General features: G+C 38.1%; 1 protein-coding gene across 2 annotated transcripts in view; it reads right to left on the reverse strand.

Moving 5' to 3' along the window:
• The window catches only part of LOC111575549 (inactive dipeptidyl peptidase 10), a 259,847-nt gene that overhangs the window by 51,471 nt on the left and 180,461 nt on the right, over window positions 1–27,915 (reverse strand). For both annotated transcript variants that reach the window (XM_055015293.1, XM_055015294.1), the window contains exons 4-5: window positions 11,381–11,475; window positions 9,847–9,921 (exon numbers count right to left, since the gene is read on the reverse strand). In XM_055015293.1, the coding sequence (XP_054871268.1) occupies window positions 9,847–9,921; window positions 11,381–11,475 (170 nt within the window). The remainder of the gene's footprint in view (window positions 1–9,846; window positions 9,922–11,380; window positions 11,476–27,915) is intronic.

Below are 27,915 nucleotides of genomic sequence, written 5' to 3' on the forward strand. Positions count from 1 at the left end.
ACACTGAAGGAGATGGAACTGAGCACTAGCAGGGTTTACTTTGGGTACTAGGAGGTTTATGTTAAAGATATCCCATCAAGTGAAAAATAAATATTTTACCTTGCTAACTTGTCTGTGTTGTTTTATATAATAGAAGAAACATCATGAGTGAAATAAGCAGTTATAGCAAAAGATAAATGCTTTCACTTTGAAACTGACAGTCTCAGTTTTAAGGCAGGAAGAAAGTATTTTCATGGCAAACAAACAAACAAACAAAAAAATTCAAAATACGAATCTTTGATACACAGAGATGAGTTTTTGGGGTTTAATCAACAATGGAGAGGGGCTTTAAAATTGTGGCTCTGCTGACAAAATCACAGCATTAAACTACAAGCGTGCACATTGCCAGCTTTATGTGTTCAGCTTCAGATGTAACCAGGTCGGTCATAAATAAGTTACACACTGTTGTCAGCGATTTTGACTGCTGTCTGCAGCGTCCACACAGGATGTACTGACACATCGTAAATAATACAGACAACATCACCAGTGTCACCAGCTAAGGCCAATCAACTGTGCATATTTAGAGATGTTCTGGGATTTAATGAAGAACAAGCTGTACACAGTGACAGCTGTTGTCTTTGCTGTTATAATTATTTTATAGGCATTTGTCGGACAGCAATGGTTTGACTCATTTGTTAATGTTCTTTACTCTTAGAGGGAATTAGACTGTTTCCCAGGATGCAGTAGGCTGGAGCAACAGGTTGCAAGTCAGATGGCTAACAGAGTCCCTTGCTGAAACCTACGGGCTATAGAAGAATACACATTAATGTTAATAAATTCCATAAAAAGACCACAATCACAGATGAGCTCATCCCTCTAACAACTATTGTGTTTAAATACAAAGCCTGACATATTCCTCTGAGCCATAGAGCTCCATTGTTGTCCAACTGTTAGAAAACATTAGTAAGCCACATGTCCCTTCATTACCCTGAACAAACGCGCTGTAGTTTATTTTGAATCAAGCCCACTCCCAAAGTCCCTGCTTATGCATTCACAGGACTGTCTGACGGCTCACTGGCTGATTTTCAAACCCCTTCTATATGCGGTTCAGAAGTTTGCGGCTCTTTCCGGAAGAGTAAAAAAAAAAATTCCAGGCATTGTGAAGGCAAAAGTGCGATGACAGTGGACTAGACCTCAACCATGCCACAGTTTCACTCACATTTGCAACTAAAAAGTAATTTTTAGAAGCACCAAATGAAAAGAATTACAAAGCAGCCTCTTTTGTTCAGCACTAACACAACAACAAGAAGAAAAGCATTCAGAGAGTGAGTGCAGTACTCTGCCAAGGCTGCTCAGTCGTTGTATCATTTCCGACGAATGAAATCTTTAAAAAATTTGCGGTCCACAACGGTGGATTTGTAGTAGGATCACAATCATGGGATCGTCAGCAGGCAGTTGACGTAGTGTTCACTTGTTGTCATAGTTACAGCGACGCCGTGCCACTATCTCGCAATGATAAAAAAATCCTTAACAAATCTGTGAGTCCAGACTACAAGCCAACATCACTGGCAACATCTAATCAGTTGGTCCTTGTGTCATTTCTGATCTTGCCTGAAAATTTCATCCAAATCTGTCCGTTTTTGAGTAACGGTGCGAACAGACAGACAGACAGACAGACCAGCGCTGATCGTCACATAACTCTGCCGCCTTCCTTGGAGGAATAATAAAGCCTGTCTTTTTGTTCATTCAACTCACCTGCATGCCATTAAAATGTTAGAAAAGACTTCTAAAATGATTGAAACTGATATGATGTGATCGGCACAGGCAGATGATGTAACACCACAAGACACAAGCACAAATGAGATGCTGCTCTGCTTTCTTCTCTGTCTCCTGCTGACCGCTGTGTGCTGCTCCTGCTGCCTGAGGCCCAAGAGCCTGATGGGGCCTGATGGAGCCTCCTTGCCTTCCAGATGATTCTCTGCCTCTATCAGCTGAGCCTGCCAACAGCCCTGTGTCTCTTTATCTTGGACAGGCACCATGACTGTAGCTGTTCCAGGCGTCTGTTCCTGCCCACCCATGGTCGAGCTTTTCCCACACTGTATTGTACTGCTATGCATATAATGTGGATCTGGCTGTGCACCAAAACAATTAGGCCTTACAGACAAGTGAAACATTGTTTTCACATGTGTTTGCTCAAGATGAGTACAGTTCAAACACAAAGCCACGATCCTGCTGCTGCTGACAACAATCCATTTTTTTATACCTTGTTCAAAAGAAAACTATAAAAAAAGTAATATTTGAATCGAAACAAATGATTAAATTTAAGACTTTGAAGAGAAAAAAAGGCAAGAATAAAACTGTCATATTTCTACCGAAATGATAAAATTGGCCACAAAGCACAGTAAATGGTTTATTTCATTCAGTGCATGAGAGATGAACCAATCAGAAAAGATTTTTTTTTAACTGTCTTCGTCACAAAAGTATCAAGCTGAAGGTTATTGCTTTGTTTTTTGCTTTTTTTTTTGTTGCTACTAGGTGTATCATAAAAGGAGTACCAGAAATGCATACTAGAGGAATGGACAAGAGTGGATCAAGTCTGTGGCACAATTACTTCAAAGTCAAAAGGCATGACTTTCCAGGATTATGATACCATAAGGTGTGAATTACAGCAAATCATTTTCATTAATAATTTGACCAACTACTTTATATTGCTGTTGTCTACAGTGTACCAATACTGTATTTATTCATTTTCATTTTTCATCCTTGTACATGTTATTATTATTATTATTATTATTATTATTATTATTATTATTATTATTATTATTATTATTATTATTATTATTATTATTATTATTATTATTATTATTATTATTATGTTTATGTTTATGTTTATGTTTATTGTTGCTATAAAAATGTTGTTGTAATAATGTAAATTTCTCCTGGCATGGGCAGCAATAGAGGATTATCTTATCTTAAATAAAGGAGAGAGTTCAGAAAAAAGTCCACTTTTAATTGACAAAACAAACACATCTCCTAGTGTGATGACACTAGTGTCTGTAACTTTTACATATTAAACAAATGAATGGTATAAAACTAAGGCTTATGTCAAACAAATGCATGGAAACTTACAAGCTACAAATATTGGAAATCAGAAGTCCATACATGCTGCTGTTGTTTTGCAATTGATAAAAAATATCTTAAATTTTCTTTTTTAAGTGTTATTACAGTCATATGTATCTTTTGATCATCAAAAGTTCAGATTTGGTTGTACTGTAAAAAAAAAAAACTGTCAAAAAGTGTGAATCAATTTTGAAAAAGTGTATTCTTTTCCCACCATTTTAATAGATATAAATATAAATGTATAAGGTTACATGTGGTTTATGTGTGAAAATATTAAGCACAAGTTAAAGCATTGTATGATAAATACTGGGGGAGGAGGTCTATTCTTGTCACAGCACTAGAGATGACACTAAGCCAGAATTTCTCATAATTAGTACAATAGACAAGAAAAAACATATATAACAATATGCAGTATTTTGCATGAATGCACAAACGCTTTTAATACCTAAGACAACATGCAGCACATAAAGAGTATGCTTCACAAGGTGCAGAGAGTAAAACTGCTGATTTGTTGTAGGAAAATATTCAACTAATTACTTATGTGTAATTCATTTCATATGTTCAATATTCAATTAATATAGATGGTATTGATATTAATAGAGTTTTTGGTTGATGAGAATTTGAACTGGAAATCACATATGGATTAAACAAACATAACAATATCACAAACAGTTGTTGTATTTGTATTTGACCTACTGTGCTTAAGTTTGGGGAAATGCCTGTAAGACATTCAGTCAATTTTCATTTTACAGAAAAGAGCCATAAGAAAAATCAGTTGAAGAAAATATAGTGATCCAACAAACCCATTATTCCTTCAGTTAAAACTGTTGAAATTTCACAACACACGAGATTATAGTATTCTGCAAATTATGCATAAAGCGCCTAAAGAAACTTTACCAGTGAATGTCCAGAACGGATCTTCAAAAACAGAAAGTAAGTAGAACTTCAAAGGAACAAAGATCATAAAACCAAGATTTAGGACCGAATTAATGGAATGTTGCATTTCTGTAAAAGAGGCCAATTTATGGAACAATCTAGACAAGGACTGAAAAGAATCTAAATCACATGCAAGATTTAAAAACGTAATTAAAACCAGCATATTATATATAATACAAAGAAATGAAGTAAGAGTATCACAGTGTCTGTTATGAGAGAAAACTCTGATATGAGTGAGAGTGGCTGTACAGGCCTCTCAGACTTTATGGTCAGCTTTAATGGTCATTGTACACTGATTGTTTGTTATAAAGGGGCAGATTACATAAGTGTATTCTTCTTTCTGCTCCCTTTCATTCACAAGTTTGGAAACTTTTGTTTTTGTATTGTAATGTATTGAATTGCTTTTTTTTTCTTTTGACAATGAATGAAATAAAAACTAACTAACTAAAAGACTACGTCTTCTAACCTGATGTGGTTTGTTCAGCAGCTGCAGCTGGAAGTGTGTGTTCGGTTCAGATGCATGCATCCTGGTTATGTTATTAATTATTCATCTGCGCTTCAAGAGGCAAAACGCACAGCACACCGTTTTATAACACTTATGGGTCACTAAATCAAGTCTCCTGGGCTCTTTGTATATAAAACTCATGTCATGTCAAGTCTTCAGCGGTGTTAAATCTCAAGTAAAGACAGTGTCAAAGCTGATGAATTCAAACCAAGTTATGCAGGAAATGTAAACATTTGCAGCATTTAAAGCTGATAACAAAAAGCAAATAACTGTATCAGCAGGCTCTATTCTCATGCATACAAGCTACACATACATTATCTAACAGCTTCTTGGTTGTGTGCTTTTCTTCTTCTGTGCTTGAGATGCAGCATCATTTGGAGACTTGAGGAGTGTTCTGTATCCAAGAGAGTTTTTATCGCCTATTCTGAAAATTACCCTGATAAAGGCCCTGCAACAAGATTAGCAAATGTTGCACGATGATTTAAGAAACTGCAGAGGTCTACGTGCATTAACAGCAATGTTATGTTTTCACAAAGACGACATTAGAAAATCAGCCGGCAGTACAATCCCTGCTAGATTCTTCGTTCAGCATAACCTTGTGCTAAAAATAAGCTGAGCTTCTGGCTATTGGTTGTATTGTTCCAAATTGTAACTCTAACCCCTCATGCAAAATATGCAAATCAGCTCTGATTAATCGCCTTGTCACTAATCCTCACAGTTGATCCCTTCCAGAGTGGAGGGTCCAATTTGCATATCTCATTTTGCATCTACTCGTTTCTGATGGAAAGCTGGTAATTATGGTTCGAGCTTGCCCTGCTGCTCTATTAGTGAATGAATGTGACCTGCCAGTCTCGAACGGGCCACTATAGAATTTTAATCACCCCCTGACCCGAGCCCTCGTCAAAATTTACTAAGCCCCCGAGGACTGTAGCGTAGATGTTTATTCAACAGTGCATTTCAGGTTGACTCTGTCTCGGCAGCGCTGGGATGTTCTTTTGTTACAGCCAAGTGAAACACAAGATTTAAGTGACAGGAGGAATAAAAAGTCAACTTGCTCGGTGGCCTGAGAAGTCCATTTTATAAGAGTGAAAGCTGTTTAAATGGCACAGGCACGCCAAGACGTGAGCACCTGAAAACACGCTGAGGCTGTAAATGAATGTGTGAAGTGCATACACAGAGAACTGAGAGGTCATTTACGATATTGTGCACTTCCTGAAGCTGAGTGGGACCAACCGTCTTCTGCTCATCCTCAAAACTCACATGTCCTGGTTCAACTCAGCACCTGTGATTAAATAGCTTTTACACCACATTTTATCGATGAGGATAAGGTTTCGATTGGTTGTTTTAGTAAAACTAGTTCTGAAATTCAGCAATGACAGTACATCATGTCATGTTAATGATTACCTTAGATGATCTAAAATGAAGTAGAACATCTTTTTTTTCTTCTTTTTTTTGTCTGCATTTGTTCTCATTGTTTAACTCCACAAAAGAGGTGTCAACAATGTATGAGATTGATGCATATTTTAGTCTTGCAGCCAAATATTTTAATATTTAGTGCATGTGTGTGACCATCACCGGCCCTCCCTGAAAGCTAAGCAGACCTTCTTTATTAGAATTCCCTATTATAAGCCAGGGAGGGCAGTGCTACACCTCAGTGGTGTGTGGGGGAAACAAAGACTGGACAGGACGAACAGGACGAACAGGATGAACAGGGATAGAAAATAACAGGCGGTGCTATTGCAATTAAAGATAGTAAGGTGGTGTGTTATTCCCAACTACTAACTGTCCATCAATAAAAAAAAAAAAATTGAAAAAAGAAAAGAAAACCAAACCAACACAAAAGAAAAAGAGATTCAATAAATAAATAATTAAACAAACGGTACTGAGCACCATAATTGTGGATGTCTTGATAGTATAGAATATAATAGAATAGGCCAGAAGAGGATACTAGTGCAAGAGAGAATGAGTTTAGGGTAGAGACTCTGGAGAGATTCTCAGCACATTCTGGTGGGTCCCATCATTCACTGAAATGAGACATCTTTTTACCACAACTGAACATAGAAAACTCATCACATCACATTTAAAGGCTCTTCATCAGGGGTACAGAGGAACATTTCCAGCAACCATCACTCCTGTGTTCTAATGCTACATTGTGTTAACTAATCATGTTGAAAGGCTAATTGATGATTTGAAAACCATTGTGCAATTATGTTAGCACATGGATAAAAGGGTGAATTTTCATGGAAAACATGAAATTGTCTGGGTGACCCCAAACTTCTGAACAGTAGTGTATATATACAGCAAAAACAGCTCAAGCAAAGAATGATTTTGTGTTGTATGTTAAACTATAGAACAGACACAAGGGCCAGAGTTTTACAAAATAGCCTCCATAAACACCTAAAGTAAAACAAAATCAAAACATAATTATAGGTCTAAATATTTGGAGAGCAGCACTCTTTACCTGTTGTCTGTCTAAATGCATTTTGGCTCCATGATTAATAACTGCCTGATTACATTATCATTGGTTCATTCAATATTCTTTCTATTTGGAATTACACAAGCAAAAATACTACATTTTATTTATCTAGAATAAGTGAATCCATTCAACCTTTTTAATTTCAGATTTATTTAAATAAGGGCCGCAAAAATCAAGAACACGATTACAATAAATATTTTACCGAATAGATGATTTCAAATATACTTGACAATTACTACAGTGTACAATTCTTCACCTCTGTCTTCTTTATTGTTCCCCAGAGAACTAAGATGTACAGAGATGCTACATTCTCTACAACCGGCCCTCGCTGATCCAGTAGAAACCTTAGTGCACCTTATAATGTATTGTATCAGGCTTGTATTCATATAGTTTCTTTATAATTTCATGTCATTTACCGGCACCTGACATATTTATTATTTTTATCAGTGATTAATGTTATGACGAAAAGATTGTCATAACACAATTATTTCGTCATTAGATTTTTCTCTCTATTTTGATGAAAATATCTTTGAGTAGCCCTTGCATAAAATTCTATAACATCCGCATCGTTTTTTTATTTTAAAAGGTTGGAAACATTTAGCTTTTTGAACTTTCACAGTGAAAACAATGTGCAGCACATAGTGATTACAAAAGTATGTGCCCCTACAGATGACAAAAAAGTATTAAGTTACTGTTATACATGCTATTAGGAACTATTTCTGCAGTTGCTGTCATATTGGTATCGCTAAATGCTTGCCTGCTTTCTAACATAGTGCAGTTAGATTCAGAGTGGAACAACATATTCAGGATACATGGCAGAATTTCCTCTTGGCTGTATTGGGGCCAGTGAGTTTTTGGTACAACAATTGGATAATTGGATCAGTTCATTTTCCAACACCAGATCTATTTAAATCCACAGAGGAGGGTAGTGATGGAGGAGAGGTCTTGTACCAGCTTACTGATGGATTTCTTGCCATTATCTTTCAGCTGCCAATGTGCTCTGTGTGTGACACTTTGTGTTCTTTATTTATTATTATTATAATTATTATTTTTTTTTTTTTTTTACAGGGAACACAATCAGAAATTGCCTTGGATTTGATTTTATCATGTGATGATACAAATCTTCTGAAAATAGGCAACAATACCACTGTATTAACATAACTGTAAAATACTGTATTATTTCAAAAAACATCTGCTATGTATGTTATGGACAAAAAGCAGTAAAAATATTTACCCTCTTGCTTTACTTACCGTAAGTACGATTCAGTTCTTCTTTGCTTGAGTATTTGAATTTCATGCTACTTAAACTCCACTATATTTATTTGAGATATAAATACCACTTACGTTACAGTTTTCACTCATAAAATTTGTAGTTTGCAGACAGAATATGATGAACTGCTACAGATTTAACTATAAGTTAGAAAAAAGAGTGTGTATCAGTTGCAACAAAAATGCTGCAAGCACAATCTTTCATGCCACATTCTGACTTCATCCTTTCTAATCTCACTTTGTAATTTCTCCTTCCCATGCTGTCAGAGTCTGTGCATCCACCATCTATTGCAGCCATATTACCTGAGATAGTCAGTTCCTGGATGCTGTTCTTGAAATATTGTTATATTTCTGTCATCCTGGCTCTCAGACCTACTATAGCACAACCCACTTCTCCCACATCACCATGGTGATCTGGGGGATGTTCAGGAAACTCAACAGAAAGTTTCCATGGATCACCTCAGCTTTAGTCCACCACTACCTAATTCTAGACTTCAAGGATCCTGTCCTTTCTCCCATATCAGCTTTCTCCAGCCTGTCTCTCTTTTATTTCTCCATAAGTGTTATTAGATGCTTCCACTTGTTCTTTTCATTCTTGTCAAACGCAATTCATTTGGAGTATTTTTATTACTAGAATGTCTCAATTTTCTCTCTTCATAAAAGATGTAAAATATTGTCTTCATTTGAAGGATGTATGAAGTACACTACCACCCAAAAGTTCAGGGTCACTTAGAAATGTTGTCATTTTGAAAGAAAGACAGTTGGTTTCAATGAAGATAACATTAAATATATCAGAAATACAGTCTAGACATTGTTAATGTGGTAAATGACTATTCTAGCTGGAAACGGCTGATTTTTAATGGAATCTCTCCATAGAGGTACAGAGGAACATTTCCAGCAACCATCACTCCTGTGTTCTAATGCTACATTGTGTTAGCTAATGGTGTTGAAAGGCTAATTGATGATTAGAAAACCCTTGTGCAGTGATGTTAGCACATGAATAAAAGGGTGAGTTTTCATGGAAAACATGAAATTGCCTGGGTGACCCCAAACTTTTGAACGGTAGTGTAAATCTGCAATGCGGTAGCAGTGCTTGGATATCTTCTTCCTCCGTCTCCCTACTCCTTCACATACAGTGCAGGTGAGGGCAGTGTCCAAGTGGTGAATTATATCTTGCACACATATTCTGTTTCACTGTAAATAAGTTGCATCCCAGTTGAGAAAGCTGCTATAAATTCTGTTTCACTGTGACTTCAAGTAAATGATTTGACTCATTTTTCCTCCAGCAGCCAATCGATTGCTCCACCCTGAGCCCACTGTGCACAAAAGGCTAGTTGTCTGCTTACACTACAATACTCAATAACAACGCTGTGCAGATGATAAACAGAATGAAGATACGTGAACATCAGCTGAGCAGATCTCTTACAATCTGCCCATTACATTTTCTCCCTGGATATCTGCACATGCTGTTACATATTCCACATGCAGTATCTGCAGGAATGAGAGCGTAGGGACTGCTAGTGTGCCAGATTTTAAAACAAAGTCTTTTTAGGAAGCTTACCTGTTTCACATCATATGCGAAGAGTACATATTTCAGGTCAGGGGAGACAGAATACTTGGCCACGTTGAAATTAACCTAGTGGAAATGATATACAAAGACAAAAAAAGGCTAAATATATACATAATAAAATGGCAAATATATATAAAAGGACCTTCATGAGATTGTCTCCTGGAGCTTTTCTAACCGTCTTAAAAGAGTTTTCACATCTGCTGAGCACTAACTGGTTTCTTTTCCTTCCTTCTTTTCTGCACTCCAACTCATCCCAATCCATCTGAGTTGGGTTCAGGTGGTGATTGTTGTTCTTGTCAAACAGCTTTTATAGAGCCTGGAGGTGTGAGGGTGTGATTTCACAGGATGTCATGGAAGGGCTGGTTAAGTTTTGCCTTGTATTCTGATGTAGAAGCAGAAACCATTCTTCTCTGTTCATCAGAAATCTCACATCTGGACTCATCAGACCAAAGAGTTCCACTGGTCTAATGTTCATTCTTCACCTTTCCTCGTGGGACCAGTCCCCTTATTTTTCTTGGTTTGCCTCAGTAGTAATTCCTTTGCATCATCTCCAGGGTTAGGTCTGCTTCTCAGTCTCCTCCCAACAGTTGATGTTGAGATGTACGTGCTGCTTGAACTCAGTACAGTAATCAAACAGGGCTGTTTGCTGTGGACCAAGTCTACCTGAGCATGACTTTGATGATGATCTCAAAAGCATTTCCACTGAGATTACACTTAACGCATCGTGTGTGTGGACTCTTCACAGTTCAGATGTCCCACAGAATGTATGTACTACACCTGCAGCACATCTATGGACCCAGCAGATTACTGTTGAATCATAATGTGTGTTTTTTTTCAACAAGGTTATGTAATATGGGTAATTTAACATCTACAAACTACAGCAGACTCTGGAAGAAACAAAGCTGCTTAGCAAACATCAGGTGTTACACACTCCAAAGGTGGAGGCACTGATTGATACAAAACAGTAATTCTGTGTACCTGTTGTGTAGCATTTAAATATCATCACTCATTTCAGTGAAAAAAAAACACATCTTATGTGAAAAATATTAATAGAGCCACACTGCAAACACAACGTATGGCTCACGCTGGACATCCAGATGCCTGGTATAGTCAGTGTCACTGGTTTTATTGGAAGTGTAGTGATACAGCAGTAGTTCCATGAACATGTGTTACACATTCAGTGTAGCTTTGAGGTGAGAAGGCAAAGAATTCCAAAGTTAACTTTAGGCAAAGCTCAGCTGTTAACTATAAACCGTTCCAGGGGATGACCTCATGAAGCCGCTAAACATATCATCAACAATTTGTAAAGCTGTTATCAAGGCAAACAGTGTCTACTCTGTAGAATCTAAGACATAGTTTGGTTTGTCACATTTTTTTCAGTACAAAACTCCATTTATGTTATTTCGTGGTTTTAGATGTTTTCCGTTTTGTTCAACAATGTAGAAAAGTCAAAATAAAGAAATGTCCTTGAATGATGTGAGCCAAATCTTGACTTATACACTACACAAGACTGTTATCTACTTACAAATGTGGTGTTTGTCAGGACAATCTCTGTTTCGTTCGTGAGGATGTTGAACTTGATGACGTGGCCGTCACTGTTCCTGTAGATGACTTCAGAGTCTGTGTATACAAAGAGAGGGAGCAAAGAAACAACATTGTTTGAAGAACACTGAATTTGAAAGCTGTCAAAAAATATACAGAGAAAACTTTTAAAATAAATACAAAGCAAAGCAGCCATCCTGGATATTTAGCATGACCAAGATACCAATAAAAACACCATCATTTCAGCTTCGTTGTTCCCTCAAATTAAACAACAGCAACAATGACAGCCAAGAGGGCCTGCCATCGAGCAACAGTTATGTAATGCGATAAACTGCGAGAATCAAAAGTAAGATTTAGCTGTCAGACAAGCACACAAGGAAGGAGCTGTTTTATTTATCTTGCAAGTAACACAACATGTTGTATATTGATGGGAACAACACTGTGTGGCCCAGCCAGGAAAACATCTTTTTATAGCAAGCAGAACTGGCTGGACGTGACTGCATTGTTTGCTTTGTGTCAGAGCTAAACAGTGAGAAGCACAGTCCACCTCAAATGTCATAGAATGGGGGGGGGGGGTTGGGATGAACGATAATACCTCCATGTCAACACAATAGCTCTCATCCATGGTCTTAAATCTATGCATGCAGATTTACAAATGCACGCATGTACACAGGTGAAGACAGAAAAATATGGAAATGCTAAGCACAAATTAGGAATCATCATGATTATTGTGCTGACAGAAAAAAAGCAACTAATAATATTTCTCTCATTTCAGGTTATTCAAGACTTATATCATCCAATTTTCAAACAGCCTAGCCATGAAAAGTGGATTGCCATCATCACATACAGCAAGTTCACTAATTAACACAAGCACAGGGAGAAAACACATAATTAAATGTCATTTTTATTTATATTTCACCTGTGTCAGGTTGTCAGATTTACATGTATGAATGAAGCTAATTTCCTGCATTCTAGCTGACATTTGTAGATAAGTAAGGAACCAAACAGGCAAGCTGAAACAGGCACAAAATGTGGGCTCTATTAGCAGAATAAAAGGACATATGAATCATCGTTAAACAAATGGGAAAGCGAGGAGTGTTATGAAAAACTCAACAATGGACACATATACAGGGATTGTTTGGTGACAGACAATAAAGAATAATGTTATGTACTGCTACAGAGTACAATGGTAGAAATCTACCCATCGACTGGAGACCAATAGTTAGCCGCCAGAAATAACAAAGTTAACCTTAAAATCTGATCTGCTCCAGGAATTCGCCCAAAGATTTTTTTGGCAACGTCTGCTGGACGGTCATCAGTCCAGCTCTCTGGTCCAGAATGAAATAGCTCAACAACTATTAAATGGACGCTAATGAAAATTGGACCGAACATCTATTGTTCCCAAATAATAAGTCTTTTTCACTTAGCGCAATTATCAGGTAAAAATTTGTCCAAAATTTTGATATTTATATTGTTTCAGTTGGCCCACCCTTCAGTCCAAAGCTGGTGCCAGCAATGCCACAGTAGATCAAGGAGAAACCATTGGGAAATTTTTCTAACAGTTCTAAACAACAAAGTAACCAATACCCAGCAGGGAGACAGAACTTTGTGTAAGTTTCAAAAGCTTTGTCTAAGTACGATTTTCAGCATTCTGCCCCAAAAACATGTGCTGTATGTATTTATCAAAGAGACACAGCAGGCTGGAGTTGCAGTCTGTGTCTCATTTGTCCAAGTGCCGCAAGGTGTGACTCCCTCCTCACTGCATATGCATTCGAAAGAGGCTCACTAAAATAATAGGCTGAGACGCGCTAATAGAGGTTAATTATGTATTTTACCAAGATAATGCAAAACGGTGTGTTCGGAAAATTATAAACAGTTTTAAAAAGTGCTTAATTAATTTAATTAATTAACCCTGTCCTGATCGGATCCAGGAACCCCTAAATTAGGAGTAGTTCCTGTTTGATTGGTTCCAGCATCTCCTTGGTCTCTTTCGAAGTCTGCAAATATATCGCTTTAGGCTCGGTTTCTTCATTTGCTTGTTTTTCAAGGTTTGAAATAGAACTTTCAGCACCAATTGCATTTCCCATCTATTGTAACAATCCATGGACAGAAGGGTATGACTAGTAAATTAAGTAAATTCAGTGCAACAGGGAGAGTTGTAAATACGTATTTCTGAACAAGGCTTTGTTTGCGATGACACTTTTGTTCAATCTTAACAACAAGCAACTCTTAGTTTTCTCATGTCCTCCAGGGACTGCAAATTTTTTTGATGCGTTCCATGACTTTTTCTCTCCCTGCGTAGCCTGTCAGAGCAGCTGTGTGTTCTGGGATGTCCTACTCTACAAATTAAGCACTGCCTGTAAACTACACTCTTATATTAAATTGCTTTCCTAGCAACATAATCACTGATGTGATTATACTCAAGCAATATTTTTTTTAAACGAATGAAGTGTTCCAATGTAACATGGAACAGGTCTGATTGAATGCAGTGACACCAACAGATCAGCATGTACAAGATTACAGCATACTGATTGTACTGTCCATTGTAAAGCTGCATATGTACCAAAGACTTCTTCCAAAATGGTCTCTGCATGGGACTGCACAAGTCACCAGTCTATCACAGGGCTACACATAGAGACAACCAATCACACTTATGGACAATTTAGAATGACCAATTCACCTCAGCATGTTTTTGGAGTGTAAGAGGAAGCCAGAGTACCCAGAGAAAGATCCTGGGAAGGCCGAGACACAAACCAGGGATCTTCTAGCTGCAAGGTGAAAGTGCTAACCACCAAGCCACTGCACAGCTGTCCAAAAACATGCTGAGGTTTATTGGTCATTCTAAATTGTCCATAGGGGTGAATGTGGGTGTTTTTCTTTGTCTCTCTGTATAGCCCTGTGATAGACTGGTGACCTGTCCAGGCTGAACCCTACCTTCACCCTGGTATAGGCTCCAGCCCCCCTAAGGAGGATTGAGCGGTGTAAAGATAATGGATGGATGGTCTCTGCATGTCAGAATAAAGCTGTAAGGAAAACTAATGTAAAAAAAATCTAACATGACATAATGGCATCACTTGCTTGGAGTCACTGACAGCTCAATGTCTGATGTTACATCATTCATGCCATAAAGGGTACAAGGATAAGATCATTAAAAGAGCAACAGTAGCTGACACAGCATGGCGTTTTATTGCTGCCCAACTCACACTGCATTTTGTAGGAAATGTGTCTAGTTTATTTACCAGCCATTATGATGACAGAGAGGGTGGTGAAATGGTACAAGGGTGTCTATCTGGGCTGTCAGTCTTATATGGTGGGTTGAAGGATTTCTGAGTCGTCTTTGTTTGATACTGGATATTACCATTGTAACTGTAATTGTCCATAAAGATTGCCATGCATACACAGATCCCTCAGAAGCTTTGAATATGATGTGATCTGTCTAATTTCTTAAGCCCTAAAGAATCTTCAGCTAAGATGTCAGCTTATGGAACAAAATCTGTGCTCCATTTATTACTCTGCCAAGGAACGCGGCAGAGTAATAAGTGCAGTTCTCTGTATGGGTGTGTCTGTCCGTCTGTTTGTCTGTCTGTCCATTCGCAACACTACTCAAAAACAGACTAACGGATTTGGATGAAATTTTCAGGTAAGGTCAGAAACGAGACAAGGACCAAGTGATTAGATTTTGACGGTAATGCAGCTTATAGTCTGGATCCATGGATTGGTCAAAGATTTCTGTATCATTGCAAGGTAGCGGCATGACGTCACTGTAACTATGACAAGTGAACACTACATCAACTGCCTGCTGATGATCACATGATTGCGACCCTACTACAAAGCGACCACTGCAGACTTATGGGGACTTATCCATCGGAAATGATACAAGGAACAATTGATTAAATTGTGTGGGTGATTCTGAGTCCCATCAATTCCCACTGCCCGCTACATATTTAGGTTATGGTATCTGTACATAACATACACATGCATAACACACACCTGTGCTCAGCGGAAGTCAATTTTGTTTGTGGGTACATCTATATTAAATTGGCACATTCTATGTTGCCATGATTTATGATCATCAATAACTAATAAACAAACAAAATGCTGCATTTCAAAAAAAAAAAAAAAAAAAGTGCTGCATTTCTGACAATGACATTTGGTGGAATGAACAGCCTTGGCAGAGTACTGCACTCTCTGAGTGCTTTTCTTGTATTTATTAAGTGTTTTTTCCTTTTTCTTTTCTTACTTGTGTAACTGCAAACACCTCCCAACAGTTTTGGGAACATCAACTACATTCTGACTCCCGTGGAGACTGGTGGTAATACCGATGTTCCTATTAATCCATATTCACTGAGCTTTCTGAAGGAATCAAGGCAGTGTATCTCACTGACAACAGTCAGTGGTGGTGAATGCTTCTCATTTTGACATGCCAGATTTCCACAATTTCCTTGCATCGTCTCGCCTTTTTTGTCAGCCATTACAATCTGTTTTTTTGTACATTTATGTCACTCTTTACATAAAAATGTGTGTAATTTTACAGATAAAAATGAACTGTATTGCTTGGTTTTCTCTAACAAAACACTTTCATTGGTCTTCTCTAAATCTCTATTTACCATTCTGGCTGGGACTGAAAGTATGTCAGAATATACAGTATGTGTGTTTGGGTAGATTTCATGTCTGGGTCTCTGAGGTTGTTCATTGCCACTTGGAGTCAAATACTGATGAACAGCTGTACAAGTAGCAGCTGTCCTTACTTAAACCCCCTGGTTAATCCCAAACAGCTGCTGATGTTTGGATCTTGGCATAGTGGTGTCTGTTCTGAAATCTGGAGGAAAGATTATGACAGTCAGCGGTCCTCAATCTTCTTTGGACTTCAGGTCAAAACTTCAAAGTGTGTTTGGGCTCATTATCCTGCTAGATAATATATTACAAATATTTGTAATATCAGCACTTTCGCTTTGCAGCTAGACAATCCCTGCTTTGCGTCCCTGCCTTCCCAGCATCTTTCTGCCTGGAGTTTGCATCTGAGCATGCATGAGTTCTCTCAGGGTTCTCCAGCTTCCTCCCACAGTCCAAAAACATGTTGAGGTTAATTGGTGATTCTAAATTGTCCATAGATGTGAATGTGAGTGTGATTGTTTGTCTCAATGTGTAGTCCTGTGATAGATTGGTGACCTATCCAGGGTGTCCCCTGCCTTCACCCGCAGTCAGCTGGGATGGACTCAAGCCTTAATGCCACATTTGATTCAGTGGGATTGCTGACCAAGAATTACACCAGAATCTGTGACATTTTTGTCAGAATTTGTGTTTTTAAATGTTTCCAACTCCACAAATATTCAGATTATGTCCAGATTTACTTGAAACTATGACAGCTTTTTAATGTGGTGTCACAGTTTTTGACCTCACTGGATTCTGTCACAGCACATCTACCAGGGTACATTTGTTGTGTTGTTTAGGTTCTCATTGCTCAGTGGCTAAGCTACGATATAGCCTGAAAATGTAAAATGTTGCTAAGAGTGAATGACTGTGTTATGGGATGCAATTACCTGAATTTTCCCCTTATGGGAAAAGAGCTGAATAACACAAAAGAGTTTGACTGGTAAAAACTACTATCCCTCCAAAAATGTAGAGAGATCGTTTTCAAAATTATCATCACAATTTTCATTTAATGTTCAGGAGTGTTAAATTTGAAATCAGTGCCTACCTACGGGAGCGGAATTAATATTTAGAGCTGATAAAAAGGAACTCATTCCAGTGATCTTTAAAACATTACCATAGGTCTCTGCACTGCTCTGAACTTGTCTCCTTAAATAATGGAATGTTCGCAGCTGAAAAAGAACAAGCTAAGACTCTAATGTATAAGTAATGTCCTACGTCTGTAACCAGATGAATAATGAAACACCTCAGTTTTTTTTTTTCTACCAGGCTTACATGGTCTTAAGTAATGGTCATTTTAAATGCCACATGCTACCACTGCAGCTTTCATGTGTGTTATTTTAAAACAAGAAACTATTAATTGTCTTAACGTAAAAGTCGCTGCACATCAAGTTGACAGTATGCAATGGAATTTGTCTTTATGTTATCCTCTCTGATGCTTGTTTTTGCCTCATGCAGTCACTTTGTGTTTTTCAGTCAGAAACATAACTGAACTGAAATGCCTCCATTGTTTTTCAGTGGAGGCATTTATTAGTTGTAGCCAATAAAATCAGCTCTTCCTCTTCTCTTTAAACCTGTGCTTGTATTACTTTGTTACCGTTGAAGAGACTTGCAAGCCATGAAAGACAAGTCGGTGGGTGTCTGTGTGAGGGGTGCACATTCACATAATATGCAGCTTTGGAGTGGAGACAATGGGCCTTGTGTGAGAACCACTTGCATGAATAGTTCATAAATGCTTTTAGATCTCACGTAGGAGTGATTGAAGAAAATTAGTGGCTTCACCAATTTTGTCATACTTGAAATGTAATTCCAGACTTGTCATATGAGTCACGTACAGCCTGCATTTCTATACAGGGGAAAAATGGACCACTCAAAGTCAAAATCCAGTAATCTGAATTAACCTGTAGTTTAAACATGATACTGACAAAAACTAAAATAAAATGCATAACTAACTAACTAAAGCAAAATGACAGAAAAATATTATGCCTGTCCACCCTAACTACCAGTTTATTGAGCGATTTATTCAAATGCTGTGATTTGTATTGGTATATTTCACTGTAGAAACATTTACAGTTCAGTTGGTGTAAAGCCACGTTCTCTGACTCTGACAGCACATCTCTGGTCTTTATCCCCTTTTAGTCCTCATCCATCTGTTACTTTTTTGCATTGGAATGATTGTCTAATGGTTCTCTCTTGGGCCTGGAACACATTCCAAGTAGGTATGAATTTGCGATCAGAAAAGCATTTACACTGAACGCTCTAATCACTCCTATTCACTGGTGGAGCTGATCAGTCTCAGTCCTTAGGGTGTTAAAATATGAGCTAGTTAAAGCTACTCAGAAGGCAGTTAACAAACACGTTGTGTATAGAGGACTGTGAGCTGCTGTGTTCACTGCGCTTAAGAAAAAAGAAGAAAAACACTGCAGAAGTGTGAATAAATGGTTGACAAAGTTCAACGTAAGCTTTGTGGAACTGCTCAGCACAGAAGTGACACTGGAAAGCAACAACATTGGAAACTGATTTTGTGTAACAAACTGAGTGCATTTAAAATTCAAAGTTTCAAAAGCTTATTGTCATATGCAGCAATAAAAAAGGTATCAGTGTAATGAAATTCATTGCTCACCGTATCTCTACTGAGTGTCATGATGACCCTGTTTACAGAATGCACTCATTCAATGTCAACACTTGCATCTACTCAGACATACTGAGGGAGACAAATCTTAAATATACAACACATGAACAATTCAAAGTGCATTCACACACACAAAAAAACTGTCAAAAAATAGCATAACTTTGGTTAAAAAGATCACGATGTGTATATGCAGATACAAAAAAAATGCGTTCAGTGATGTGATGAGAGGGGAGAGGAGGATGCAGAGGTGGTTTGGAAGTATCAGTCAATGTTATGGCTGGCTGACAGAGACTGTACTTGAAACAGGAGGTTCTGCATTTCCAACTAGTTGCTGGTGATAATTTTGGGTGGCTTAGGTCCCTGGTCACATTGTTTGCCCCTCTGAGAACTCTGCTGTTAGAGAGAATGGACTGTCAAACCTGTGATGTACTGGCCTGATCTGATCACTCTGCAGGCAAATCCGCTAGTCTGGATCTTCATACCATAATGCTACTGGTGAGAATGATCTCAACATAACAGTGCACCAGTAAAAGTTGTGTAGGAGTGATGGTGGCAGGTTAAATTGTCTCAGTCTCCTCAGTAAGTTCAGCCTCTGCTGTTCCTTCCTGATCAGCTGGGTGATGTGTTGAGTTGAGGTGAAGCCCTCACTGAAGTGTATTTCATGCACTGCTATATTATATATATTTTTTGTTTCATTTTGTTATTCGTGATAAAAACCTGTTTAGATTGTATACACACACACACATACACACACGCACACACCTAGATGAATTGTCCTGGAAAAGTTTACCTTTAAAAAGGGGGAAAAAAAGCATTTGTAGCTTACTTTTTCCACTAAAGCCTGTGAAGATGCCTTGAGCAAATGTTAAAGTGATCCAGTGATCCCCACCTCAGGCCCACTGGATTGCAGATATTTTCTGCATGACATATTTGTTAACACAAGATTATAAGAAGAGAACTCCTTTGTTGAAATTGATGTTTTTGATGGCGAATATTCCTAATATTCGCCTTCAAAAACATCAATTTAAACAAAGGAGTGCTGTATTTTGTCCTTTAGCTTGAAATAGAGAATGACTTTAAGTGGCTAAATTCACTATTCATCTCATTTTATATATAATAAGAAAAATGCATTGATTGGATGTTTTTTAAGTTCAAAAGTATGTTATGCATTTTGTAGTAACGACACAAATCATGGGAAAATGCCAATTTGTCACGTGTAGTTTTCCATGAGGAACTTGAAGGTTCTGACCCTCCCCACCTCAGACCATCTTCTACACAGTGAGTCATGGTGTTGATGGCTCGTTTCCTTCCTCAGCTCCACTATCACCTACTTTGTCTCGCACACACTGAGCGTCCAGCTGTTGTTTTGAAACCACAGCACTAGGTTTCCTCCCTCCCTGTGGTCGGCTGCCTCATCGTTGTTTTTGATGAGGCTCTGGAGTGTGTCATTCGCTAATTTGAGAATGAGAATGTTCTCAACACAGTCGGGGGTGTATACAGCATGGGACTAAGTAGGCAGGTTCGAGGGATGCCAGTGTTCATTACAAGTGTCCTGGAAGTGATATTTCCAGTCCTGAGACTGGTTGTCTAGTCGCAGAGTTTGGGGTTCAGTCTGAGTTTGAACAGTGTGATGTACTGTAGGTATCTCTATTTAGCAGATGGGAGAGGACACTGTGTAAAGCAGTACAGACAATACAGTATGCAGACTGAAAGAGGTCCAGTGTGGAGGAAATTTTGGATTTGATGTGTCCCAGTATAATCCACTCAAAGCACTTCATGATGATATATATGAGTGTAAATGGTCTATAATCATTCAAGCAGGTTATTGGGTTTTTCTTGGGGATCAGGATGATAGTAATTTGTTTTGAAGCAGGATAGAACTGTGGCTTGTGTGAATGATAGTGAAGACATCAGTGAGTCATACTAAAGCAAGAGCATCTAAGACTGATAGCATGTTATTAGCAGCTGATATGTTAATTGTTTTTGTCCTTTAAGGCCCTATAATGCAGTTAGTAGTAAACTTGTTATCTGCTAATTACTGAAAGCATGTGAAGTTCTGTTGCGTAGCAGTTTACTTTATAATCTTTGGTAATGTACCCACAAATGAAGCCCAACAGGCTGATGTTTTTGGGCTAATGGGTTATGCTAATGATGAAAATTTATGCTTGTGCTACTCATTGTGAATGGGTACAGTTCATCATGTTGAAACGACAGATTTGCAAAAGGTTTGTGCCACAAAGCTACACTGACTAATTAGTTGACAACTATTTAATGAATCACCAACTACTTTGAGAATTGAATAATGGGCTTTAGTAATATTTTTAAGAGAAAATAGTAAACATTTTCACTTTGTGTGTGTGTTTTTTTTTTTTACTCCTATACGACAATAAACTGCATATCTTTGGGTTGTAGATGTGACATTTGTCATCTTGATCTGCACTGTTCACCATTTTATGACATTTTATAGAGCAAACAACCAATCAGTTAATAATCAATAGGTTAATAGAGAACAAAAATAACAGCTAGGCGCAGCCCTATTGTGCTGCTAAAAAAATTTAGTGAATCTAATACTAAACACTTGTACGAGCAAAGTAAGAACACAGAACTGCCCTGTGTTGTCCTGATTTAAACAATATATTTAAACAGTTTATGCTAAATTCAATAGAAAGATATGATTAGATGTAAATTTTCCTGCCAAAAATCTGGTTAGATGTGTGTTCTGTCAGAGACTGAGCTATTCACAGGTACATTTCCACAGATACACAGTTAAACACTGGCTGTCTGGGGCAAATAAACACATTTGTTTGATTGACATGAAGTAAAAATTTGCTTTACTGTCTGTCTGACCACGTATTAAATGAACCACTAGTAAGCTGCAGCGACAATTTAGCTACTCATATCATGAACTGAGGATGCTGTCAGATGCTGAAAATGGGGTGTGTGAACAGATCCCAGATTTCTGTGCTACACCACAGTCCTCATCACAATCCTCTCCACCTGTCTGACAGAGCACAGATGCAGCTCTGCTCACTGAAAACCATCCGCATGACATCCAAGTGTGGACATACTGAAGTTAAGCTGACATGTCTTTTTTTAAAGAACTGTTTTGTATCTAGCTTAAGGGAGAAATGACTCCAAGTCCTGCTGCCTGTCATGTCCACACACAATATCTGATGCATGTTTCACACAAAGATTTCATTCCATCACATGATTGCTGCTGATAGCTGGCAGCACGGCGGCAGAATATAAAGAGGTGCTGAACAAAAGTATGCATAAAAATCCCACCACTTCAGTCAGACTGTCAACCCTGCAAATACTAATAATCCCTTAAAATTCTCTCCAAGGTGAGTATTTATTCTCAGATGATTGGTAAATAGCCACATGCATGATGGCTTAAAGAAATAAATGAGACTGGGGTAATGACATCTCCTTTCCAGTGTTTGTGCTTAGTGAGCCACGAGACACATTGTAATTTTCCTTTGAAAACACCAGATTTATTTGGTTTTTAACTGTCCAGCTCCAGAGTCTGCTGCCCACATAACTGCCATAACTGTCAGGGCATAAGAGATTAATTCTGCCAGCTGACTGCAAGCAGAGGTGGCAGTAAGGAATAAAAACACTGAACTAACTATAGAAGCCAGCAGGAGTGAACTGGGAAAGAAATTCAGATTCAAACTGTCTGGTGGGAGTGGCAGGGAGATGAGGGGCTCAGGTCAGCACCCAATAAGACAAGCACACAGAGAGGCCAGCAAGGGGATGGACAGGGCCAATAAGACCTTTATGATGCAGCAGCCCACCAATATTTTGTCCTTGAATGCTGCATGGCCATTACACCACTGACAAACAGTAATGTGTCATGTTTCCTTATCACATTCCTACTTCTAATTATTGAGGTAATAGTAAAGACACAGCAGGTATGATAACCTTGTGCTTAAAGTGTGACTTGAATACTAACTGTGAAGTTTCTTTGCACTGTCTTCAGTAATATTGACTGTAATTCTTTGCTTGATATCTGTCCACACAGTATTTTTAACCAGTATTTGACCTGGGACTGATTTTCATAGTGTTAGTGAGACCCCATGAGTCCTGGGCTCATTTCTGGGCAATTTCAGTGCCTTTACTTTTGAGCTCTTATCTTGGTTAGCAGAAGGATCATGCTGTACCATTCCCCCCCCCCAAACAATCTCAGGTATCCATTCAACCATCTTTGGATATAATAACACTCCAGAGTCTAGGATTGGCACCACTATATTGTCCACAGGTGACCTGCATTCATCTTTTGTACACAACATATGAGTAACTGCAATGAAAAGCAAATCCATTATTTTGTGTTTACTTTACTATGTTGGGGACAATACAGAAATAATTTCTAAACCAGATTGCACTTTACTGCACAAAGACACAACTACTGTCATCAGAAAGGGTAAGTTCTGTTGTTCATTTACTCTGCCAAAGAGGTGGAGCCTCGACGGAATTATGTAAGGAACGGCGTTGGTTTATCTGTCTGTTTATAACATGACTCAAAAACGGACTAATCTGTTTGGATGAAATTTTCAGTGTAGGTCAGAAATGACACAAGGACAAATTGATTAGGTTTTGGCAGTGATGCAGCTCATAGTTGGAATCCACGGATTTGCTAAAGATTTCTGTATCACTGCGAGGTAGCGACACGGCATCACTGTAACTATGACAACAAGTGAACACTACGTCAGCAGGCAGCTGACGATCACATGATTGCGATCCTACTACAAATCCACCGCTGTGAATCACAAATTCTTGTAAAAATTTCGTCCATTGGAAATCATACGACTGAGCAGCCTTGGCGAAGTACTGCGCTCTCTGAGTGCTTTTCTTGTTTTGATATGTGGTAGGCCCGCTTTATGAAACAAGAGGTACTTCATGACTTCATCAACTAAGAAGCAACAGTGTGGAAATTGGTGGAAATTAGTAAAGATTTTACTTTACAGGAGTTTGATATTTGGCTATAATGTTATCACTTCAGTATTTACAATAGATAACCTGTTCTAATCTGATGTCAGATATATCTGATATTTGCATGAACTATGAGACGGATGTAGAGCTGTATGCAGAGTTTATGTCCCATCTTCCCTGCTTTCCTCCACCTCTCTGCTCATCTGTTCACTGGCCATGCCAGATTGTCACTTTGTGCTTGTCATTTTTGCATTCCAGTGTTACTTTATTCATTTACTTTGATTCTTGTTTGTTTTTGACCTGTCTGAATCCTGGACTGAATCCAATTTTTGCCTTCCCCCTCTTCTTTGTCTGCTTGTCTTTTCCCTTTTTTGGAACCTTGCAAAAAAACTTTTTATTTCAACTAAACTTTGAACCTACTTCTACCTGCCTTATCTTATGTCATACATTTGGGTCCCTAAATCAAAGATGTGACATTTAGGAATATTTCCTGTCATTGCTATGTTTTGTGTCAGAGGATAAGGAAAAACCACCAAAGTGTCCTCAACATCCAGCATATTATGCTACACTTGACAAAAGAGGCTGTCTTTTCATAAAACTTCCCCATCAGGCATAATCATGAGCAACTGTCTTATATGAATACAGCTTCTAGGGATACTGGACTGAGCTGAAATACTGCAAACCCCTGCAGCTAGAAAAGGGAAAGCTGTTCCAGTAACAGAACAATGCCCATGGGTTTGGAACCCCGTGGTAGCATAATGGACAGAAAGTTTGGATGTGCACATACTTTTGGCCATCTCTGACCACCACGACATTGCTTTTCAAATCATGTTTTTAATTATGTCTTGTATTGTTTTTACTTCTTTGTCATTAAAAACAACAGCTACCTGAGCTGCAGTCTCTTCGTTACAGGTAGGTTGGAAACAGTGAAGAGCAAAATTTTAGGCTAAATGCGAGTCCTTTCACTAGCAGATGAGGATGCAGTGCAGTCGAGGGGCCACATGGGAACTCTGAGCACAATGTAATATGCATAGCACATACTGAATTATTTAACCAAGGTTGCGCAATGCCTGAATGCTGTGTGTGCAGTCCCTAAGGTTCCACCAAATGTCACAGCTGGTCAAGCTCAAAGCCAACTTGTTAAAGATAGAACACGAGCGCTTGGTTCTGCAGATGCTGACAGTAAATAAGGCAGCATGTGTTATAGTGTAACATTCAGTACCAGGCACTGCCAGCATTTACAGTGGTTGATTAAAAATAGCACCTGTGATTCACCGGGTACTCACTTTAGATTTCTTGTTGATGAACAAACAGCACAGTCAGTAACCAGCACTTACAGGCAGGGTATCAGTGAATCTTTCAAATGTCTTCAATTAGATTTCTTTTGTTATGCAAGTTTCCATAAGCCATATTATTATTTATGTAAGGTCAAAGTTGTATCAACCCATATATATCCTACATATAAAATCTCATCATTTTTTCCCCTAATTGAATGTCTGATTCTGTAAACTACCACCTATATTTCTGATTTTCACTGAAGATTAAAGGATTTAAGGAGCAAAAAAATCTTTCTGAAAGAATATTTCTTTCATGTGTTTAGTATCAAATAGAAGCTGACCATTATAATCCTTCCCATTTTTAGAGGTCCAATATTGTGCCCCTTTTCAGCAAACTGATGAAATGAAAATGAAAGTCTTACATGTTCCCAGAGTGGGTTATTAAATTATCTAGTTAAAATTCCACAAAGATGGTTCATTTTAGCATGACTATAAAATCTGTTTTTTTTTACCTGTTCTAAATGAGCTGTTTCAGATTCTGAAGTTTTAAAAACAGATGAGCTGCTGCTGTCCCTGCCTCCTTCAGGAAGAAGATGCTACTTAACAGAACAGAGCAAAACAAAGCTGAAACACATTAACACATCCAGTGCTTGTTTATTGGTTTTAAAACGGTCTGAATTTTTCTCGATCATTGATCAAACCCCACCAAACCCATCCATTGCATCAAAGTTATATATTCCGATTTTTTGCTTCCCATAAAAAATCCCTGTCTGGTACCCTGGTAGCTCAACAGGTTGAGCGGGCAACTCATAAATGCTCCCCAATGCAGCAGCCATGGGTTAGAATCCAGTCCATGTACTGTTGCTGCAGGTCCTGCAGGTATATATATATATATATATATATATATATATATATATATATATATATATATATATATATATATATATATATATATATATATATATATATATATATATAATCCCTGTCTCTGCCCTTTCCTTTGCTCCACACCCTATGCCACACAATGATTCACTGGTAAATGTTCAAACCAGAAAGTGTTTCTGAAGGAGAATGATTCTGAATACCCACCCTGCGAACTGAGAGTATTTGGTTCTTTAGAATTGATACGTAACAAAGTCTGAATCTCTGTTCTTGTGTCTTTCATCACTAAACTGCAGTTTCATGGTGGAAATATTCATTCATGGTGTTGACTGCGCATTTTGCTCATCTATGTTTCTAAGTCTCCATTTAATTGTATCTTCGTCATTCAGTTACTCAAATATCCTAAAATCAGTTTCCATTAAATCTACAGATTCATTCCGGATGAGATCACTGTTAATAATGTAAATGCTGTAATTCATATCATGAAGTCTCTTCCCATCACTTTGGTGGGATTATGGTTTAGGATGTTGAAGAATTTCTCTAATGCTAGTGGAATAAATGAACCCTGAGGGAAGGAGAGATTCATGTGCAACAAAAGATTAATGACACAAGAGCTCATTTAGAGCTGGCAACAACATTATAAATACAACAAACACTTCCCACAGTGGCTGTTAATGAGTGGCAATGATGGGATGCCAGTCAACCAGAGTCTCTGAATATTTCTATGGACAAACGTTTGTATAAAACATGAATGTAACTGTGGGGACTGCATGCATCATATCATGTTCCTACAAAATATGACTTTTCAGATCAGGAGACAGTGTTTAAAGTTCCTTTCTAAAAGTCATCTCTGCATATCCAAGTTACATGTTTATATGTTTTGCCCCATAATGATCCATTCCCACCTAGATGTAGCTCTGATGTAACTCAGGATTACTATTTTCTTTAGAATAAAATATCAGTGAAGTCACTGCACACTAGCTAGACTACAAATCCTCTATGCTACACAATTGCAAGTTGCAATAGTGAAGTAATTTCAAACTATGATAAACCTTGCAAGTTGACAGGATTGATTCTTCTGGTTTCTTACTTATGAAACCCTGGCAGTCTGAACCTGTGTTTTTGATACTATTGTCATTACACTGCAGCTTCAAGGTAAAAATACTCAGCCTTGTTTCGGTCATAATATGTCTTGCAGCATATCGGTCAAAAGTTTTAGAACACCCCAATTTTTCCATTTTGTTTTGGAAATTATGCATATCAATGTCTCATTGTACTCTGACATGAAAGGATAGAACATATAAACAAATGAACTTAAAAAAATCACTTTAGAAGTCAAAATGTATTCTAAACTTTTGACTCATCAGTGTTGCCCACTTTTGGCAGATATAATAGCCGAACACATTTGTGGAATTCTTTCCACAATGGAAATCAAATATTCTTCAGAAAGTTCTTCCCAATTCTGTTGTAGAAGTTCTCATAAATGTGTAGCACTTCTAGGTTGCTTTGCTTTCACTCTTCTGTCAAGTTCATCCCAAACTAGCTCTATGGGGTTTGAGTCTGGAGACTGTGCTGGACACTCCATGTTTGCAAGCTTACTACCTTGTTCTTTTTCCTAAGGTAGTTATGGCATACATTAGACTTATGTTTTGGGTCATTATCTTGCTGTAGGATGAACCCCTGATCAACTAGGAAAATACCAGATGGTACTGCATGGAGCTGCAGAATGCTGTTGTAGCCGTTTTGGTTCAGGGTACCTCTAATTCTGTACAAGTCACCGACCCTGGATCCAGCAAAACAGCCCCAGACCATCATGCTTCCTCCTCCATGTTTGACAATTGACGTCACACACTGAGAAACCATCCTACCGCCTACTTGACGATATGCAAAAGTTCTGTGTAATGAACCAAAGATTTCAAATTTTGATTCATCAGTCCGTAATACCTTCTTCCAGTCTTCAGTTCTCCATTGGCAGTGTTTCATGGCCCAGACAAGCCTCTGTTTCTTATTCTGGCATCTTAGCAACGGCTTCTTGCTGCAATTCCACCTGTAAAACCTGCAACTCCAAGTCTTCTCTTCATAGTTGAAACTGAGATTTGCTTACTGTGACCACTATTAAGCTGTGCTTTAAGCTGCTGTCCTACG

This window comes from Amphiprion ocellaris, chromosome 11 (genome assembly GCF_022539595.1).
Source record: "Amphiprion ocellaris isolate individual 3 ecotype Okinawa chromosome 11, ASM2253959v1, whole genome shotgun sequence".
NCBI lineage: Eukaryota > Metazoa > Chordata > Actinopteri > Pomacentridae > Amphiprion > Amphiprion ocellaris.